General features: G+C 34.2%; 1 protein-coding gene across 3 annotated transcripts; it reads left to right on the top strand.

Moving 5' to 3' along the window:
• Positions 1-1,063: 1,063 nt before the first annotated feature.
• On the top strand, positions 1,064-19,560 carry LOC107922664 (exocyst complex component SEC3A). Of its 3 annotated transcripts, XM_016852793.2 has the most exons (26): positions 1,064-1,079; positions 1,218-1,537; positions 1,901-1,971; positions 2,723-2,803; positions 3,462-3,529; positions 3,706-3,808; positions 4,126-4,271; positions 4,855-4,972; positions 14,599-14,703; positions 14,908-15,009; positions 15,097-15,234; positions 15,477-15,605; positions 15,686-15,766; positions 15,843-15,917; positions 16,023-16,196; positions 16,292-16,502; positions 16,598-16,662; positions 16,928-17,098; positions 17,235-17,314; positions 17,580-17,661; positions 18,076-18,173; positions 18,276-18,384; positions 18,517-18,585; positions 18,868-18,933; positions 19,010-19,099; positions 19,312-19,560. In XM_016852793.2, the coding sequence occupies exons 2-26, from the start codon at positions 1,327-1,329 to the stop codon at positions 19,420-19,422; spliced, it is 2,754 nt and encodes a 917-aa protein (XP_016708282.2). In that variant the 5' UTR covers positions 1,064-1,079; positions 1,218-1,326; the 3' UTR covers positions 19,423-19,560. The 3 variants fall into 3 exon arrangements, 2 of the variants coding, with proteins under 2 accessions (XP_016708282.2, XP_016708283.2); XR_001691398.2 differs by lacking the exon at positions 1,064-1,079 and having other exon boundaries at positions 1,121-1,537; positions 19,010-19,198; positions 19,312-19,537; XM_016852794.2 differs by lacking the exons at positions 1,064-1,079; positions 18,517-18,585 and having other exon boundaries at positions 1,121-1,537.
• Positions 19,561-21,425: the final 1,865 nt, after the last annotated feature.

Below are 21,425 nucleotides of genomic sequence, written 5' to 3' on the forward strand. Positions count from 1 at the left end.
TCTATAATCCAGATTGAGTACAAAAAAATTAGGGGTTCATTGAAAGAAATTACAAACCAAATCAACAAATGAAGCTATTACTACCATTTTCAAGGAACCAGCTTAACTAATCTCAAAGGTTCTATCAGACCCAATTTACAGAAGCTGCAAATAACAAGTATAGCTTAAATTAAATTGTCCTATAATTTTCCAATTTGATAACTGCAAAAACATGTTTTCTGCTAAGAGTAAGCAACAGACAGTATAGAAAATAAATAAAAGAGCCGGTTGTAAAGTAATCCTTTATGTTGAAAGATCAAAAACAGATAATCCAGAAATGGACAAGAATGAAGGGACGTGCCTGGGCTTGGAAACGCCCGTTTTTTTACCAGTTTTAGTGAGAACGTCGAGATACTCTACTTGTTCAATGTAAGGCTCTGCCATTGTTTCTTTCGATGAATCGGACTTTGTCTTCGTTGACGAATTTGGTAAATTGCGTGCTTCTTTATTTATAGCTGAAGACTGAATATGCTGAGAAGAGAAGATGAAGAACGGAAGAAGAAAAAGGAATGAAAAACGGAAGAAGGAGAAGGACCCTTACCTGGATGAAGGAGGAACCGGAAGAGGTCCTTGACCAAACTGATTTGCAACCCAAGGGGAAGGGGAAAGGGGAGAAGAAGGGTAACCAAACATCAAAAAAGCCTGAAGAATGCAACTGAAGAATATAAGGGTAAAAGAGGAAAAGAAAAAGCAATTGAAGTTGCTAAACTTTTACTGGAACAAAAGGCTCCAGTTTGGAATTAAGCCTCCAGTGACGTGAAATATATTTTCAACTCACTGAAGAATGCTTTCCAAACAGCCTTGTGTTTACTAACATTTCAGTTGTAATTTTTTTAGCCTAAAAAAACTAACTGAGATCCAGTTGCATCCAAAGGAGCCCTAAGTGTCTAATGGAATAATAAAACAATTACACTCTTATTAAAAAAAGAGTTTGAAGGTTAAAGAAAAACACTTTTCAAAAAACCATTTTTCAAAAATAAACTAGCCCATTCATTTTTCACAAATTATGGTGTCTCCTATTTTGTTTCTTAAAAAAAATGGTAAGTTAGAGCCTTCAAAGTTCAAACTTCAAACCCTATTTATACGGGGCGCGTATTATTCTCACAAATCAAAAGCTAGCATATATCGCTTTTTAAAATTTATTATTATTAATTTTCATTTCGTTTGGTTCGTTACAGTTAACTGTTAATCACACATTTTTCACATTTCGCACTCTTTCCCGGAGATTGGGAACCTGGGAAGCTCACAGCGGTTGAAGAAGGAAGGAGAAAATCCAAGGAATAGGAAATGGCGAAATCGAGCGCGGACGACGCGGAGCTAAGGCGAGCTTGCCAGGCCGCCATCGAAGACACCAAGCAGAAGGTCGTGATGTCGATTCGCGTCGTTAAAAGCCATGGGATGTGGGGAAAAACTAGTGTTAGTAGTGTTACTAGCAAATTGGGACCAATGGCAATGGGGCGCCAAAACATGGCTAAACCCAGAATCATTGCTATCTCCAGTACGCCCTCTCCATAACCTGGATTTAGGATGTATCGAATATATATATTATTTTGCTTCTTCTCGATCGAGATTTCATTCATTATGCTGAATTACATTAAACGCGATAATGGGCTACCGAACTAACCTTTACGATGGTGTCATTGTGCAAAACCGGTAGAACAATTCAAATTCACGAATATTAGCTGTGATTTGCCAACGGTTCTTCAATTAAAATAATATCATTAGATCTAAAGTGAAATGTTTTCCCATATTCGTCTTCTGCGGGGCTCTTGTTTTGTTGGATGCTTGAAGTGGAATGTGTTCTCATATTTGTGCAAGGCCTCTTATTGCTTGTCCTCATGAAATCCTATGGTTTATGCAGCTAAAGCAAAAGGTCAGCGGACTAAAGCTTTTCTGCGGGTCTTGAAGTATTCTACTGGAGGCGTTATTGAGGTAATTGTCCTTATTATAGTCTTTTAAATTTAAGTTAACATGTCTTGAGCAAATAAGAATTGCCTAGAAAGATTATCTTACGAGTTCATGGTTCTTTATTGAGTAAGCATTGCTACAGTGTTACACTTAGTAGCATACAAAAACTGAACTCGGAATTATAAGGGTGGCCATCGCAAGGTTGCATTTCCTTTACTGTGATAGATTGTGATCTCTGAAGCTGTGGTCCTCCATCAATTTTTTGCTAGGACATGGTGGTACCGTTGGTTGTGTCTTTCGCTTTATTATGCTAACGTAGTTGAAAATTGTTGGTCATACAAGGTTGACATGCTACGAGAATAAATTAGCAGCGTGTGATTTATTGTCTTTTCTGTGCGTTATTGCTGAATCAAAAATCATAAGATGGCCATGATAAAGTGGGATACAGCTTTGTTTATTGTTCTTATAGATCATATATTTCCCTGTTCTACTGAAATATGCTATTGATAAAAAGTAAAGAGTATTATTACATATAATAAAAATAGAGCTTAGCCATGTCTACCTTCTCATGTGAAACATACAAGCATTTATGAAATCACTTTTGCATTACTGAGTAGAGAATAATTGTAGAATAAAAAGAAAGCAAAATTCATTAATGTCCAACACAAAGTCTGGTAACCATTGGGTTAAAGATGAGATTCTTTAGTCTTAACTAATAGGTATTCTAGTATGATTGATTGTTAGATATGACATATGAAGTTTTGAAATTGTACAGGCTGCTGAGTTATACAAACTGAAGCATCTTTCGAAGGTGGAGGTTCAGTCTAATGATCCTAGTGGATGTACTTTTACATTGGTGAGCTCTTTCTTTGGTTCCTTTTCTTTTGGTTATCAGAGTAACAATATTCTTTTGAGTGCTGTATGTTGTTCAATCTTTTTCTACTCCTGTAGGCCAAACACTGTTTAGTGACTAGGTGACTTGATGAAGCAATTGAGCAGAAGTAGAATGTATTTTTCCCTTAAACTTCTTTTCCATTCTCTCCCTTAGACATTGCAGTTGGGCAGTTTGAACTGGGTCATTTAGGCTTTCAATCTTTTTGGTTTTGAGTCACTAGTGGGTTAAGCTCTTTGGGTTCTGGTCATTTCTGGATTTCGGGTTGTGTTCGGGCAAATTTAGTTCCATTTTTTTAGTTCATGTAAGATATAACCGTTCTTACATAATTTAAACGCTCAATCTAGAAATAATTTATTGTTTCTTTGAATAGTCTTTTATATTATATGGCATTCTTTTGTTGTATTTGTATATTAACATCAATATTTTTTAGCACCAAAAATGATAAAATTTACTTTGTTAATAATTGATTGTAAAAATACAATATATTATTATTTTGATATTTAAAACAATTGATTCAATGGATTTAATATTCAACATGTAAATACATTATGATTTATATTGTGCACGCATTCTCTCTGCTTTGGATTTTTTCTTCAGCATATAACTAAACTTCTTATAGGGATTTGATAACCTTAGAAGTCAAAGTGTTACTCCACCTCAGTGGACTATGCGCAACAGTGACGACAGGTGAATTGAAATAGCTATGGACTGAAGATATCACCTTTTTTTTTTGGGATGTTTCTTTGCTCATTTTACGGTTCTTTAACAAAATTACACTTATCTTCTTTTCGTAATTGTTCTATTCACAGTTGGCTATTGTTGCCTATGATTATTTATTTCTATGTCCTTAAATATTTTTGCAGGAACCGCCTGTTATTATGTATCTTAAACATTTGCAGAGACGTACTTGGTCGTATACCGAAAATTGTTGGTATAGATGTCGTGGAAATGGCCCTTTGGGCTAAGGTGAATTTGATGACTTTATTCTTCCTAAATCCTTCACTGTTGAGTTGATACTAAATCATTTCTTTATGCAAATTATAGATTACTTGAAACTCATAGAGAACAGAGCTTAAAATAAGCTTTCAGTTGCTGATGCCTAGTGGCCAAGATTAAGGATATTCTAAATTGCTGGTCCTTGTGGCTTGGTGGTCATTATTATAATTTCAGTGTCAAATTATGATTTTGCTTGGAATTTTAAGTACATTAACGTTAAATTCAAGAAATCTTATTTCAATTTTTTCTCTTTTCGTTCATGGATTGGACTTGTATATTGTATCTAGGAACATACACCCTCGGTTACTACTCAAAAGAATCAGCAAGATGGTCCAGTTCCAAGTACGGTAATAGAAGGTGACTTGGATGTGACTGTTGAAAAGGAACTTGTCTCTCAAGCCGAGGAAGAGGACATGGAGGCTCTTTTGGGCACGTATGTTGTTCCTTTGTACAGTTCTAAGGTTCTTCAGTGAAATTCAGATGTTCTTCACCCTTAATCGAGTATTCAGATACCTTTTTAAACTATGAAATGCTAAAATGCTAATGAAAATTGAGAGTGACATAAGGCATTGAGTGTTCAAATTATATATGTTGCATTTTGTTCTTTTAAAAAATAAAATTTCCAAGAATCATTTATCCAAAAAATAAAAAATAAAAAGAAAATTTACATGTATCATCTGCCAAATTGCTGTGATGGTTAGATCACAGGTGAAGCCACAGTTCTATTCTTCATGGTGATACGTGTGTATGAGTGCGGTCTTTATCTTGGGAGTCATATCAATTATTTTTTGAAAACAGAGCAAAAAGCTTGAAGATATGATTCTAGTCGTCATGGTTCCTTGATAGTCTATGATTCTTGAGTTCTTTTCCTTCATTGTCAGTTTCATTTGCATAACTGAAAAGTAATATACTGCTTATTTTATTTTATCATTTCATATATATTTTTTGTGTTTGGTTTGTAAATGCTGAAGCACCTAATGCTATCCCAATGCGTTTGATCATAACATGGTACACAGTTATGTCATGGGCGTTTGTGAAGCAGAAGCATTTTCTGAGCGGTTGAAGCGAGAGCTTCTTGCTCTGGAAGCCGCAAATGTGCACGCTATTTTGGAAACTGAACCTCTAGTAGATGAGGTATTCTCTTCTATTTTTTGTTTTTGATTGTGTTTTCCTCTAGTTTTGCTCTCAAATCTTACTGGTTCCATGTTGGTACTATTAAGAATTGAAGTAATCTTTTTTGTTTCTTATTTCAAATGATTGCTATGTGCTTCTATTTAGACAAAGATGCAAGAATAATTCTAGGAATGAAATCAGGATCCTATACCAATAACCAGGCTATCCCTACAAATCTGGAACAATAATATCTAAATAATAGGAGTTTACAGCAATTCAGTACTTATAACTAAATAATCCATGAGATTCTCCAACAGTTCCCCCCAAGCTGGTGAAAAGATGTTCTCCTTTCCCAGCTTGCTAGTAATCTCTTGAAATGAAGTATAAGCTAACCCCTTAGTTAATATGTCTACCATCTGCCCATGTGTAGGAACATACAGCATGGGAATTAATCTACTTTCTAACTTCTTCTTTATGAAGTATTGGTCTATTTCAATATGTTTTATACAATTGTTTTTTGAATCCCGCACAGTGTTCCTGATAAGGATTCTGTCTTTTTGTATAAAATGGTAGATTAATTCCACTATAAATAGAGGAAGGAAAGCAATTGTATAGGCATCAATCTTTTATAGTATCTTTTTCCTTTTTAGATTTTCTTTGTAAAAACTTTCCTTTACTTTTGTAATATCTTTATAAGTCTTCCGCATAAACCCTCGCACTATACTTTCCCCCCAGAAATTGGTTATACAGACAGTATTTAGGGAACTTGGTCTGATGGGTAGTTGGCAAAGGTGGTAGCAATAAAAAGTCATCATTATTATCTTCCTTAATATTTTTCTCCCCCGAAGATAAGATTTTAAGAGGAAAGAGTTTCCCTGTAACTAATGTTACATCAATAAATACAAAAAGAAAATAGTGATGAAGGATGAAAACATTATTTATACCCTTTTGTGTGGAGGAATAACCTACAAAGATGCATTTTAGAGTTCGTGGGGTCAAATTTCCCTTTGTTGTGAATATAAACAAAACTAACTCACCCAAATACTGTCGGAAGACGTTTGGTGGTTAGTGTCATGAAAATGGAATTCGAGTACTTTTGTAGGTCTCTTGAAACCTAGAACTTTTGAAGGATCCTATTTTGAAATTGGAAATAAGAGAGCTCTTTAGACTTCAAGTAAATGTCAACTTTTGTCGCTTTTAAAGAAATGTGACAAGATTAGGTTGAAATAATCCCTTGCATTATCAGTCCTTAAACCTTTAAAGCTCACTCCGAATTTGTTTTTGATCATTTGAAAAAAGGAAAATACTTCACTCACTTGTGCCACAAGTCCCTGAACTTTTTGAAAATTAGGAATTTAGCTCATGTACCTTTATTTCATGATTTTTTTCTGTTAAATTCAAGTTAATTACAAAGTTATTTTTTTTAATTACATGGATACCAAGTGAGTATTTTTTTAATTTAAAAAATTGTCATAGCAACAAATTTAACAATATTAATAGTTCAACTTGAAATTTGAAATTTGAAAAGTATGACTAAATTTCATGAAATGGAAGTATAGGGACTAAATTCATAACTTTTGAAGAGTACAAAGTCTTATGACATATTTTTAACAAATTTATTTTTTCAGGAAAGACCCACGTCACCCTTGTGCAATCATCAATGAATAAAACAAACCATTTTGCCTTTGTCAATGGTCCCCACGTATCTAAGTCATTAATGAGAAAGGTAAAGATGATCTATTATTGCCTAAAGGAAAGGGAACAGGATGGTGCTTAGCCAACTCAAAAACATCACAAAGTAAACTATCTATATAAATATTTTTGAACAGCAAAGAGTTTTTTCAACAAAGAAAATGGAGGTTGTCCTAGGTGATAATGGTACAGCCAAATCTTCTCTTTTTTTGAAGATACGTGTTTAGAAAAATAGGAGGATGAAGGTTGATTGCCCCTTCCACTCTTGGCCTCTAAGATATAGTGGCAGTCCCTTTCCTTAACAAACCCAATAATCCTCCTTTTGGCCAAATCCTAAAAACCACAATGAGTAAAATAGAAAGTCACAAAGCAACTCAAATCTTTGATTACTTTTCTAATATACTTAAGGTTCATAAATAATTTGGGAACATGTAAGATATTTTCCAGATAATGATTGGGGAATAAATTTATGACTCTTTGTCTTGGAATAAAGATAAATGATTCATCTATAATCAATAACCTAAGAGCTTTTGTTAAGAATATTAGAGGCACAAAGAGCAGAAGAATAAGGAAACCTACTTGTTTGAGCTAATGCACATGATGCACTAGGTTTTTTGAGGGATTTAAGTAGATTCTATAACCTTTTAATCTCTTCTTTAAGGAGTTTTTCACTTACTCGTCCAATTTGGTTTGAACTTTCAACATCGGTAGAGAAAAACATGTTACCTCTGGCCTCCTTTGTCTCAACCTACACCTAGAGGCTTCCTATGGTGTTCCCAGCATGTCCCTTAAGTTTGGTGACGGTTATTTACAATAAGTGCACTAGATTCCTTCTCGATTCAACTCTCTCATTTTTTTTTCTTTGGTGGATGAAGTGGGTGACCCTTCTACGGTTTGAGATTCCAACATAACTGCCCTATGACTTTCCTCACCATGAATTATTGAGAATACCTCATTTAGAGATGGTAAAGGCTTTTTTCCTAACACTTGAATGTGGATCTGATTCAAATTTTATAGTTCATTTGATTCACTATTTTCAAGAGGATTTGAGGAATTGCTTTGGGTTCCAACCATTTAAAGGTGACATTCAGTAATGAAGGCAGAACGATTTTTAGGTTGAAGTTTTAGCAATGAAGGATGTAAGTGAATCTAGAATAGTTTTGTACAATACCTAGCTTTGGTACCATGAATATTTTTTTGTTTTATTCCAAATGATAAGTACGTGCCTTTATCAATAGAAAGATACAGTAGTTATTCTAGGAAAGAAATTAGAATCGTATCCTAAAAAATTAGTCTATCCTTATAAACTAGTTTATGTCTACAAATTTGTCTATCCCTGCAAATCTAGAACAATAATAGCTAAATTATAAGAGATTACAACACTACATGATATTTATAGCTAAATAATCTATGAGATTCTCCAACAAGAATCAATGGCCTACATTATTTAGTGCTTGGTTGGTGTAGTTCCATCCCCTACACAATAGGTTATTTATACTAGTTACATACGCTTGTGAAAGGTAACTTGATGAAATTAGAGATAAATACTCTAATGCATTGAGGAAAAACTCTTTCAAAGTATATATTTCTTAGAAATATATACAACTATATATACATGTAGGATTTAACAACTAAGGAAATAATATCTCTTAATTAGAATCTCTAAAAAATATCAGTTGTAATCTCTAAAGGTACTATTTAATAATATCAAATAATCAAAGATTCTCAACACTCCCTCTTAAGTTGGTGCATAGATGTCTCACATGCCTAACTTGTAAAAAATATTATGATAAGTCTTACAGTTGAGCCCTTTAGTAAAAACATCAGCAAACTGTTTTTCGGATGCTAGGTAAGATAAAATTAAGGCACCATTGACTACTTTTTCCTTGATAAAATGACGATCTATTTCGATGTGTTTGGTTCTATCGTGCTGTACTGGATTTTGAGCTATGTTGATGGCCACCTTGTTGTCACAGTACAAGGTTGATTTATTTTTGTTCAACAACTTCAACTCTTTCAATACTTTTTGTAGCCATAAAAGCTCACAAACTCCTTGAGCCATGACCCTATACTTAGCCACTGCACCTGATCGAGCCACAACACTTTGTGTCTTACTTCTCCAAGTGACTAAGTTTCTCCTCACAAGAGTACAATAACCCACTGTAGACCTTCTGTTCTCAAGAAAGCCAGCCCAATCTGCATCTGTAGATACTTTTATCTTGAGATGACTATTTTTTTAGAAGAGAATACCTTTGCTCGGTGCAGACTTCAAATAGCACAAAATTCGAAATGCTGACTGCATATGAGCTTCGCGAGGATCATGCATAATTTGGTTTACCAAACTAACAACATAGGCTATATCAGGTCGAGTATGAGCAAGATAAATCAAACGTTCAACGAGCCTTTGGTATCTCCCTTTATCCACTGTTTCACCGATCCCTGCTTGTAACTTGTGATTACTCTCAATAGGTGATTCAGCTGGTTTGCAACCTAACATGCCAGTCTCTGTCAGAAGATTTAAGACATACTTTTTTTGGGAAATGAAAATTTCCTCTTTTGATCTAGCCACTTCTACTCCGAGGAAATATTGTAACTTTCCCAAGTCTTTGATTTCGAATTCTTGAGCCAATTGTTTCTTGAGCCAGACCATTTCTTCCTTGTCATCTCCTGTCATAATTATGTCATCAACATAAACTATAAGGAGAGTAATTTTACCCTTGTGATGTTTTATAAAGAGGGTATGATTAACATTACTTTGTCGATAGCCAAACGACACCATGGCCTTACTAAATCTGTCAACCAGGCTCTGGGAGATTGCTTTAGTCCGTATAGGGCCTTTTTTAGTCTACATACCTTCCCTTGAGTATTTTTATCCTCGAATCTTGGAGGAACTTTCTAATACACTTCATCTTCTAGGTCTCATGTAAGAAGGCATTCTTTACATCAAACTGCTGTAAGTCCCAGTCGAGATTTGCTACACACGATAAAAGGATCCTAATCGTGTTCAATTTAGCAACTGGAGCAAATGTTTCTTGATAATCCACTTCATATGTCTGAGTGAATCCTGGCGCTACTAATTTGGCTTTGAGTCTTTCAATTGAACAATTAGCCTTATATTTGATAATAAACATCCATTTGCAGCCAACCATTTTTTCCCCTCAGGAGGATTAATCAGTTCCCACGTCTCATTTTTTGCTAAAGCCCTCAGTTATTCAATCATAGCCTTCTTCTATCTTGGATCAGTGATATGGCTTAAGCTTAAGATGCTGACAGTCAAATTTTCTTTGATGAAGTGCCAATCAATTTCTATGTGCTTTGTTCGATTATATTGTACTGGGTTTTGGGCTGTGCTGATGGCGGCCTTGTTGTTGCAATATAAGGATAATTTTCCTTTATTTGACAACTTTAATTCCTCCATAACTTTTAATAACCAGAGTAGCTCCAAACAACTTGAGCCATGGCTCTGTATTTTGCCTCAACACTTGACCGAGCAACCACACTTTACTTCTTGCTTCTCCAAGTGACTAAGTTTCCTCCCACAAGTGTGCAATATCTAGATGTAGACCTCCCATCATCTAGAGATTCAGCCCAATCTGCATCTGTAAAAACTTTTATTTGAAGATAACCATATTTAGAAAAGAGGAGACCTTTTTCTGGGGTAGACTTTAGGTAGCATAGAATGCGAAAGATAGCTTGCATACGAGGCTCTCAAGGATCATGCATATACTGACTTACCAAACTGACTGCTTATGCTATGCCAGGTCTAGTGTGTGAGAGATAAATTAGTCTACCAACCAGTTTTTAATATATTTCTTTATCCACTGACTCTCCTATTCCAACTTGCAACTTATGATTGTTTTCTATAGGTGATTCTGCAGGTTTGCATCCCATCATACATGTCCCAGTCAAAAGGTCTAGGATGTATTTTTCTTTTAAGATATGAAGATTTCTTTCTTAAATCTGGCAACTTCAATTCCCAGGAAATATTGTAACTTCCCTAGATCTTTTATTTCAAGTTCTTAAGCCAAACATTGTTTAGTCGAGCCATTTCTTTCTCATCGTCTTGTGTCATCAATATGTCATTAACATATACAATAAAAAGAGTGATCTTACCTTTGCAATGTTTTGTAAAAAAGGTATGATCAGCATTGCTTTTTTTATAACCAAAAGTGATAATAGCTTTGCGGAATCTGTCAAACTATACGTTGGGAGATTGTTTCAATGCATACAAGACTTTTTTTAATTTGCATACTTTCTCTTGCATTTTTGCATCATCAAATCCAGGAGGAATCTCCATACATACTTCTTCTTCTAAGTCTTCATGTAGGAATGCATTCTTCACATCAAATTGTTGTAGGTTCCAGTCAAGGTTGGCTGTACAAGATAACAAAATTCTAGTGTTCATTTTGGCAACAGGGGCAAATGTCTCTTTGATAGTCTACTATACCTTTCAATCAAACTATCAGACTTGTGTTTCACAGTAAACACTTTTTACATCCTTCCAAATTCTTATCTATTGGAGGAGTTACTAGCTCCCAAGTCTCATTCTTTGTTAGTGCTTTCATTTCTTCAACCATGACTTCTTTTCACTTGGGATCTTTAAATTCTTCACGTCAATCCTGTGGAATAGACACAAATGATAAAGACAAGGTAAAAGCTTTATAGGGAGGGGACAATGAATCATAAGAGATAAAGTTAAACATAGGGTGTCTAATACAGGATCTAACATCTTTTCTTTGGGTAATAGGTTTATCTAAATCATTAGGGGTTAACTTACTAGAAGAGGAATATTTGGGTAACTAACCAAAAGAGAAAGATTCTTGGCACATAGTAGGTTGCATGACAACTTCTTCTGTTCTAAGCCTTCTTGAATACTTCTTTAAATCCGGTTTGTCCAAACGTCCAACAATCTCCTTTTGAACAGTAGTCTCCCCCTGAGTAGTAGCTTTCCCTTGAACAATGATGTTTTCTGGAATAAGGTTTTCAATAGTTACTGAGTAAAGTACCAATTCTTCTCTCTCATTGTTCTCTTGAAGAGGTGATTGAGTTATACCATAGAAGGGTTTAGTTTCTCTAAATGTAACATCCATACTAACGAAAGTTTTTCGTGAATACCCAATGAACATGCATTTAAGGGCTTATGGATCTAATTTGTCTGTTTCCCGATCATGGACATAATAGACACATCCAAATATCCTGAGAGGAACAATATAATTATTTTCACCTTGTAAAGTTTCCAAGTGACTTTTGAAATTAAGGGTTTTGAGTGACATTCTATTAATAAGGTAGGCAGCTACAAGAATAAGAGATTTGGCAACATCTAGCAAATGTCTGTTTTTCCTTTCAGTAACCCCATTCTGTGAACTAGTATTGGGACAAGTTGTTTGATGAATTATCCCATAAGATACCAAATAGGTATCAAAATTGTACTTTGTACCATTGTCAATTTTAAAAAACTGCATCTTAGCATCAAATTGAGTACACACCATTTTATGAATAGACTAGAAGCATGTAAACACATCATTTTTTGATTTTAGCAAATACGCCCAAGTCATCCTAGTGCAGTAATCAATAAAAGTAACAAACCACCGATTACTAGATAACGACATATCTCGAGTTGGACCCCAAACATCAGAATGAATAGTCATAAAAGGAGTATTACTTCTATTATTTTTCAAAGGATAAGAATTTTAGTGTATTTAGCAAACTCACTAACTTAACAAAAGAATGAATCAAACCAAGTTTTTGAAAATAATTTGGGATATAACTTTTCCATAACAAAAAATGATGGGTGTCCTAACTGCTTATGCCACTACATTATTTCTTAGTTGATAACCTTATTACTTCCAAAAAAGGGCTTGAATAGATTCACTACTGCTCTCCAACATATATAAGCCATCATGCAATCAATCACTGTCAATCTTTTTCCCTGTTTGAAGGTCTTGGAATACACAATGATCAAGAAAAAAAAACTCAATTTTGCAATTTAAGGTATTTGTGATGGCTTTAACAGATAAAAGTTAATCGAAAAACGAGAGACATGTAGTACAGAGGATAGTTTAATATTGGGTGTACAGTTGACAGAACCTGATCCAATTAAAGGAGTAAAAGACCCATTGACTATCTTGACACTTTCTTTTGTTTCAGTTGGAAAGTAGTTTAAAAAATTTGTAGAGGAACCTGTCATATGTCTATACACACCAGAATTAATAATTCATGAGTCAGTATTAATATAAGTATTAAAGACATTACCTGACTTTACAAAATTGGATGTTGGATTCGAGGGGTTATTATAAATAATATATTTTTTAATTCTGCCATTTTATCTCTAAAAAAAAGCACCACAAGAGTCAATAACAGTAAGGAAGACCGGGGAAACACTAACAAAGCCAACGGTGGTGGTCAGAGAATTAAACTCGATGGATGTGAGCTGCACGCGTTGACTCGTGAGAGAGAATGCCGGAGCTGCGGGTGGCGCGTGAGAGCCACGCGCAGGGAATTTGGTCATCGGATTTTGAGGTTTCATCAAAGATAAGACTGCAGCTTTGTTGAAGGGGGCAGTGAAAAAATATAGGTTGAAAAATGGAGAGTACCAAGTTTGATTTTCTAAGATCTGGGAATTTCAAAAAAAAATAGGCTCCCCTGGATTCTCAAGCTACCATGTTGATAATAGGAATCCTTTTCTCTTGTATATTCCAACAAAAAAATCTACACGGCTATTTATACTAAAAGAGTAGGCCTAACTAAAGAAACATAATCAATACATTAAATCTATAATCCTAATTTTAAGCTAATCTAATCCCTAAAAATCAATAATGAGATTAGTTGAGATAAATTGTCTACAGTTAAGCCTAACAAGTAGCCTAAGATCATGATAATTACACATCTATAGCTATTCATAATTTACAATCTGTAACAAGTATCAAGTTTATCAGATAGTCTATGCAGTCTTTGTTGTTCCCATTTTGGATAAACTCAGGTTCAGCATTTCTCTACCTCGACTTGTGGCCTTTCCTCTCTAAGAGGTGCTTTATTATGTTTTTCAACTCCTAAATAGTTTGAACGAAGATGTTATGTGTGAGGGACTTCTGTTTCTATTCTCTCTTTACTTGCAGCTATTACGATTGCTTTATGTCTTTAAGAGATTCTTTGTTTTTTTTTTCATATGAAAATTCATAATTAATCTTAGGGCCAGTTCTTTATTGCTTAAAAAAAACACTTCTGACTCCAAAAGCACTTTTAAAAGAAAAGCTATGAAGAACAAGCTGTTTTTGGCAGAAATTTTTAACTTTTCAAAAGTGCTTTTCAAAAGTACTTCTGAAAAGGAGCTGAAAATGAGAAGCTAAAAATTTTAGCTTTTCTCCCAAAAGCACTTTTGGTGCTTAATTACTTTTTCACCCCTCTAATAACATAGTATTTTTTTTCTTGGTGCTTAATTACAATTGTGTTAAAATTATTAATTAAAAATAAAAAAATATTTTTTAAATACTAATTACAAATATTTAATGGTTATATTTAAAATTTTAAAATATAGTTTATATATTCTAATTAAATTTTATAAATAATTAATATTTATTGCTTAAAAATATTTACAATTTATATTTCATATATAAAATATTAACAGTAAGTTATAATAATTTTTTTATATTATTACTAAAATATAATAATGTTAACTAATTTAAATATTATTTAAATGCGTATTTGTTACTTGATAATAACATGTCTAAAATGGACATTTTATTTCTGAAAAGCACTTTTTGACAGCAATGCTAAATACTCAAATTTTAAACCAAACTTTTCAAAAGTACTTCTCAAAAGCACTTTTCCACAACACTTTTCAAAAGCACTTTTCAAAAGTAATGAAGAACTGGTCCTTAGTGATGCTGATGTTCACCCCTTTTAGCAATACGCTTCTTATATCCCCTAAGCTAATTGTTATATTCCTGGTTGTTCAGGTACTGCAAGGGCTTGAGGTAGCAACAAATTGTGTTGATGACATGGATGAATGGTTAGGCATCTTCAATGTTAAATTACGACATATGAGAGAAGATATTCAGTCGGTAGGGAACCTTCTTTTGACAGTCTGTTAATATGTAGGATCCTTTGTTTTCTTCCTGTCTAGTCTGTCGTCATTCCATAATCTACTTCAAGTTTGCTGCTAATTTTATCATTCAAACTAAATAATGAAGATATGAACTATATATTGATGACTTCAACATGTGACATGGCTTCTTAGCATGGAACTTATTTTCACAAAATTACAGATAGAAACCCGCAACAACAAGTTAGAGGTACAATCTGTAAATAATAAAGCACTCATTGCAGAACTTGATAAGCTTGTTGAACGATTTCGTTTCCCTTCTGAGGTATGTCATCCATTGCTATAATTTTGTTTAGACTTTAGCAAAGGTATGTAGCCTGTATTCTCCTAACAATTTTATTGTTGGTTGTAGTATGCATCATGTCTGACAGGAAGCCAGTTTGATGAGGCTAGCGTGCCTCAATATGTTGAAGCATGTGAATGGTTAACTAATGCTTTACATGGCCTTGAAGTACCTAATTTGGATTCTACTTTTGCAAACATACGAGCTGTATGGATTCCCTCTCATTTCCCTCAGTTTCTACAGTTCTGTAGTTAGTCAAATTATACAGTGATTATGTGGCACATGATTAGCTTAACGCATGCTGCTTACTTTGATGTCACTTAAACTTTGAGCTTTTTAGAACTTTTACTTTCAGTAACTTTCTAGCAGACTAGTATTGCCACTGGATCTGGATTTTTATGGTCCTTTAAGAAAAAAAGTAGCTTCTGTTTGTTGTGCCTACATTTTAGGTTAGAGAGAAGCGGGCAGAACTTGGAATACTAAAAGCTACTTTTGTCCGTAAAGCTTCTGAGTTCTTGAGAATCTGCTTTGCCACTTTGGTGGATTTTATGATTAATGACAAAAACTATTTTTCTCAGGTATCTACTTCATGTTATTTCATCTTGATCATAACCATAAACAATTTCCTAAATGTTGTTCACCTGCTTGATTTTAACAGCGGGGACAGTTGAAGAAGCCTGATCATGCTGACTTGCGGTATAAGTGCAGGACGTATGCCCGCCTTCTGCAACATTTAAAGGTCAAAATGCAGATCAAGTCTAAATCTCCATTATTGTGTCTCAGTCATTCTAATAATTTTCACTGCTCATTCTCAGATTCTTGATGGTAACTGCTTGGGTCCTTTGAGGAAAGCTTATTGTAGCTCCCTGAACTCACTTCTGCGCCGAGAGGTTGGAACTCAAAGTGAAATATTCAATCATCTAGAAAAGAAGTGCCTCCTTATTTGATCTTTATGTTGGTTACAGTGCTTGATAATTAGTTAAAATTCTGTTTAGGCTCATGAATTTGCCAATGAGCTTCGTGCTAGTACAAAAGTATCAAAAACTCCAAATACTTGGCTGGAAACTTTCACAAGTGGCAATCAAAGTGCGAATAATGCAGACACTTCTGCAGTTTCTGATGGTTATGCCAAAATGCTGACAATTTTTGTTCCACTACTTGTAGATGAGGTTATAGTCCATTCTACACTAATTATACACGAGATTACATGCATTTTTAAGTTTTAGATTTTTAAAATTTAATTCTTTCATGGCTCAAACTGCAGAGTTCTTTCTTTGCACATTTCATGTGCTTTGATGTTCCTGGGCTTGCTCCCCCAAAAGATGAGAGTGGATCATATGATGCTGATGATGCTGATGATGATGATGATGATGATGATGATGAGGATGCGGATGAGGATGATGATGATGATAATGATGATACCAATAATGTCAATCAGGGAAGTAGGCCCGTTCATGACAATGATAGCAAAGCTGGTAATTATTTCTCTTGTGCCTTCATAAGTTGTGGTAATAAATCTCCTTTCCTATAGTTCAATTTCTGACCAATGGAAACTATTTTGTTTTGCTAGGTAAAAATTCTCCAGATTTGCTAGCATTAAATGAAGCACTACAGGATTTGCTTGATGGAATTCAAGTATGTAATTATGTTGGAGCCTTTTGCAGATAGATTTGATGTTGCTCCTTGTTATGTTTGTTATTTATTTTCTGGAACCAGAATTATATTTTAAATTATGAATGTCTTCCGAAGTTTTGGTACTTGTATTAATACTCATTGTTTTCAGTTGCTTGCATGATCTTATTATTTAGTTCATAGTGCTTGTTCTTGTTTCTGATTCCTTATGGTGTTGCTTGGTCGCACTCTGTTTACAATCTCAATTTCCTGTTTTTCTGGATTACAGGAAGACTTTTATGTTCTAGTTGATTGGGCTTACAAGATTGACCCTTTGCGTTGCATATCCTTGCATGGGGTAACAGAGCACTATCTATCTGGCCAGAAATCTGATGCAGCAAGATTCGTGCGTGTCCTCCTTGGTGACCTGGAATCAAAAATTTCAATGCAGTTCAGCCGGGTAAAATATATGGAAACTGAAAAATTTCTCACCTTTCGCATTTAGTATGAATCTAACATGTTTAAGCTGCAATTAAATTTCTCACCTTTTGTATTTAGTATGATCTAACATGTTTAAGCTGCAATTAAATTTGTAGTTTGTTGATGAGGCGTGTCATCAAATTGAAAGAAGTGAGCGTAACGCACGACAGACAGGGGTCTTACCATACATCCCTCGGTAAAGTGAATGCCTTTGTGAGAATTCAGAGCGTGCTGCAAATTTGAGACCCTGATAAAACAGCAAAGGAGAAAAAAAACAAAATAAATGTAGTAGATTTCAGTTAATGGTTTGAAATGTTTCTATAAATTATCAGCATACTATAAATTTTATTTTCAAAACAGCTAGGTTTAGTATTCTTACATGATGCTCTATCATTTACTTGTATTGTGCCTAAGGTTGTACTTCTGTTGGTTGTAAATAGCTCATATGTTCTTATGCACAGCTTTGCAACTCTAGCCACTCGCATGGAACAGTACATCCAGGGACAATCTAGGGACTTGGTTGATCTAGCATACACCAAATTTGTAAGTCGTGTTTTGAGCCTGGTATCCTTTTTTATTTTCTGACTAAGTTAATAATGTGGTTAAGTGAGCTTGTGATGAATAATACAGTTCTCTTAGCATCATGATAAGACTTACATGTACTAAAGTTTGGTTTTGCTACTATACAACAAACTTTTGCATGAAGTAGACTGATAAGTCACTCATGTATTCTTTTGAGCTACTTTTGTGGATGGGTAATAAGTACAATCACCTTCCCTGTATGGTCTATTTGGATCGTTTGTTATCCTTTCTTTTCTTTTTAAGATAAATTTTTTGTATTATGGTACCAAATCAGCTCATTTTTCTTTTTATTTTGTAAATTAATTATGTTAGTATCTTTAGAATGTGTATAGTTATTACTGAAAAAATATTCACAGTGGAAATATTGTTTTGCAGGTTAGCATTATGTTTGTGACTCTCGAAAGACTTTCACAAGTTGAACCAAAATATGCTGAAATATTTCTTTTAGAAAACTATGCCGCTTTTCAGAATAGGTCGGGATCTTCTTGTCTCATTTTGTTCCTATTACCAACCGGATATAATATTTCTTTAGTTTCCTTGATGGCAATTCTTCTCCCTCTCCATTCATGTTACAGCTTATATGACCTGGCCAATGTTGTGCCCACTTTAGCCAAATTTTATCACCAAGCAAGTGAAGCATATGAACAAGCATGTCAACGTCATCTCAGCATGATAATATACTTTGTAAGTAATCCATCTTGGTGGCTTTTTCTTTGCTTTATTCATTACTGTTAAGGAGTGATGTTAAGTAGTTGAGGAGATACTGTTAAACCTTTTATGTTATGACTCGTCTTTAAAAATGTTTTCCCTTTGCAGCAATTTGAACGACTTTTCCAGTTTGCTAAAAAGATTGAGGATTTAATGTTTACTATTTCACCTGAAGAGGTTAGCATGCTAATGATAGGATTTTTTCTAATACTTAATTAAAGCACCGAGTTTCATCAAATAGCTCCCCAGGAGTATCTATCCAACTTTTGACTAAATATACAGAACAAGGCTTGACATGCATGGTATTCCCATCCAGTATTTGGACATAGCCCGAATCCCATGATAAAAAACCTGAATCATTTTTTTAAAATAATTAAATGAGTGCCAGCATTTATCTTCAGACATTTGTGAATTGTTAGCAAATAAATGATTTTGCCAACTGTCCCCCACAAATTTCAGATTCCTTTCCAGCTTGGATTGTCTAAAATGGATCTCCGGAAGACATTAAAATCCAGTTTAACTGGGGTGAGTTGATCAACAATTTTATGAACATAATGGTCTTGGTTTCAAATGATGGAATCTATATCGGCTTGTCTTACAGGTTGACAAGTCTATTGCTGCAATGTATAAGAAGTTGCAGAAGAACTTAACATGTGAGGAGCTTTTACCCTCTTTGTGGGACAAGTGCAAGGTATGTTAACTTCTATTTTCAAAAACAGCTCAAGGCTTTGGTTTTTTTTGTCGAAGCTGTTAATGAAATGTGCTGAGAAAGAGCATTACCAGAACCCAGGTGAGTTGTCAGGGTGAAAGGAGGAAGTTTTAGGTTGCTTCAACTTGTTAGGTGCTGATTTGGTGATATATTACCAGTTTCTTACTAGTTTTACATCTTACAAAATTTGACAGAAGGAGTTTCTGGACAAATATGATAGCTTTGCCCAACTTTGTGCTAAAATTTACCCTACGGAAACAATCCCGTCAGTGACTGAAATGAGAGATCTTCTTGCTTCAATGTAAAGGGAGAGAATTTTGCTCTGTATAATCTTCTTTTTTCTTTTTGGTTCTATTTGGAGTAAGAGCTGTAATTGTTTCATGTTGTTACTATTATAGACAATTTCTTCCTATGTTTCAATTTATTGGAATTTATCCATTCAATTCATTCTTTGCCGGATAGAAGTTACTGTTGTACCATTGTGAATGTAAAATGTTGTTTGCCAGTCTGCTTTAACTTCCATGTTCTGTGTGGTTTGTATCGTTGTGAATGTGATAATTCTAAAGCTCATTTTTAAAATAAAAAAAGATAATTACGAAGAAAATATTCCAACCATTAACTTTGGTATGGTACAAGTTGTGTGGTTCATCATGTTGGTACACAGTAATCCACATACCGCTTGAATCAATAATCTTCCCCTCTTAACATTTTTGATAAAACTTTCCTAACACTTCCCATGCAAGGCATGCATTAAAGTTAAATGAAAACATCATCCTACGAAATGAGCTTAAACCTTAAAGCATCAAACAAATCCAATAAAATGAATCAATCCGAGTCGGGAACATAATGTAAATCCCCCTGGAGAATATGGAGAAATCTGACTTCAGCCTTATATATAGATATGGTAGATGTTACAGCAGAAGAAATGCTCTCCCCCTAGTTGCCAAATGAAACACAAAACAAATTACTTATTTAAACCCGAATAATCTAAATTAAAAACTTTCCTTCTAAGTGTAAATGTAATGGTCGATTGCTTCAATTAATAATTAGTAACTAGGATTTTAGACAAGATGATTAGGAATGATCGATTGTTAACTATAGATCCCTAGTCTCTCAACTCGTTTCATACTCCAGAATTTCCCATTAAATCACAACTCTTACTTATTTGCCTAGCACACGTTGAGTCTCAACTCTTACTACTTAGCGAGTTTGGTTGATTTAATCAACTAAGGCAACAATTTTCACTTAGCACTAAGTTATACCTATGATTGTCAAGCATAAGTATAATTAAGCACACAAAATCAAACTAATAATTCACATTCCATCATTAACCAATTTAACTCTTAATCACATAATTGCCAATCTAGTTAAACAACCACATGTGAATTTAGAACCTTTCTTGATTCACCCAGAACAACAAGTTTATTTATCAACATCATTAAAGTGCAGAAAATTCAGAAAGTAAGATAAGAAATACTCAATATAAAAGTTGAAATATATTTATCTTCATTCGAGAATACTTGCCCAATGAAGAATATTCTTTTCACTTAATCTTTTTTTCCAATTGAGATTGAAAGAAAGTAAATTACTAAGAAACTAACCTAAATCTAATTGCAATGAAAATTCTATAATTACTAGTCTAAGAATTGCAAGAAAATAAAGAAAATGCTCTCTAAAATTAACTAAAGTAGCTAACTCTCCTAGCTTATCTAAAACTCTCTAGAAAAACTCTAGATTTCGCTGAAAGTTCAGTATTTGTATCTAAAAAATGAACACCAAAATACCCTTAATGAAAATGGCAATTCTGCCTTTAGATCACGAAGTTGGCTATTGGTTCCATAATTTGCCTTTGACCTAGGCTCGAGTAACTACTAGTCTAATTATCTACCCTTGATTGTCACGATGCAAAGTGTGCACCATTGCGCCGTCCTCCATTGACTTTCACTATTAATCCCTTTTACATTGGGCATAAGCTTCAATAGTTACATGAAAGTTGCAACAATCTCTTTTTACTATTAAAGCGTTCATTACTGTAACTCTTGATTCTTCTCCTTTTAGCATATGCATGAAGTTTTAAATTATCTCTAAACATGATTATAAACAAAATATGCTAAAATTATGCAAATATAGTACCGCCTATCCTAGACTGTAAAGCATTGTAATTTGACTTGAAATCAAGCTCAAAATTAGGGTGAAAGTGACCAAAAAAGTATAACAAATATGTGCCTGTAAGCTACCCCACACTTAGCCTTTTGCTTGCACACAAGCAAAATCACTATACACTGACACCCATTAACAAATAGCATTG

Source organism: Gossypium hirsutum, chromosome D11, assembly GCF_007990345.1.
Source record: "Gossypium hirsutum isolate 1008001.06 chromosome D11, Gossypium_hirsutum_v2.1, whole genome shotgun sequence".
Lineage (NCBI taxonomy): Eukaryota > Viridiplantae > Streptophyta > Magnoliopsida > Malvales > Malvaceae > Gossypium > Gossypium hirsutum.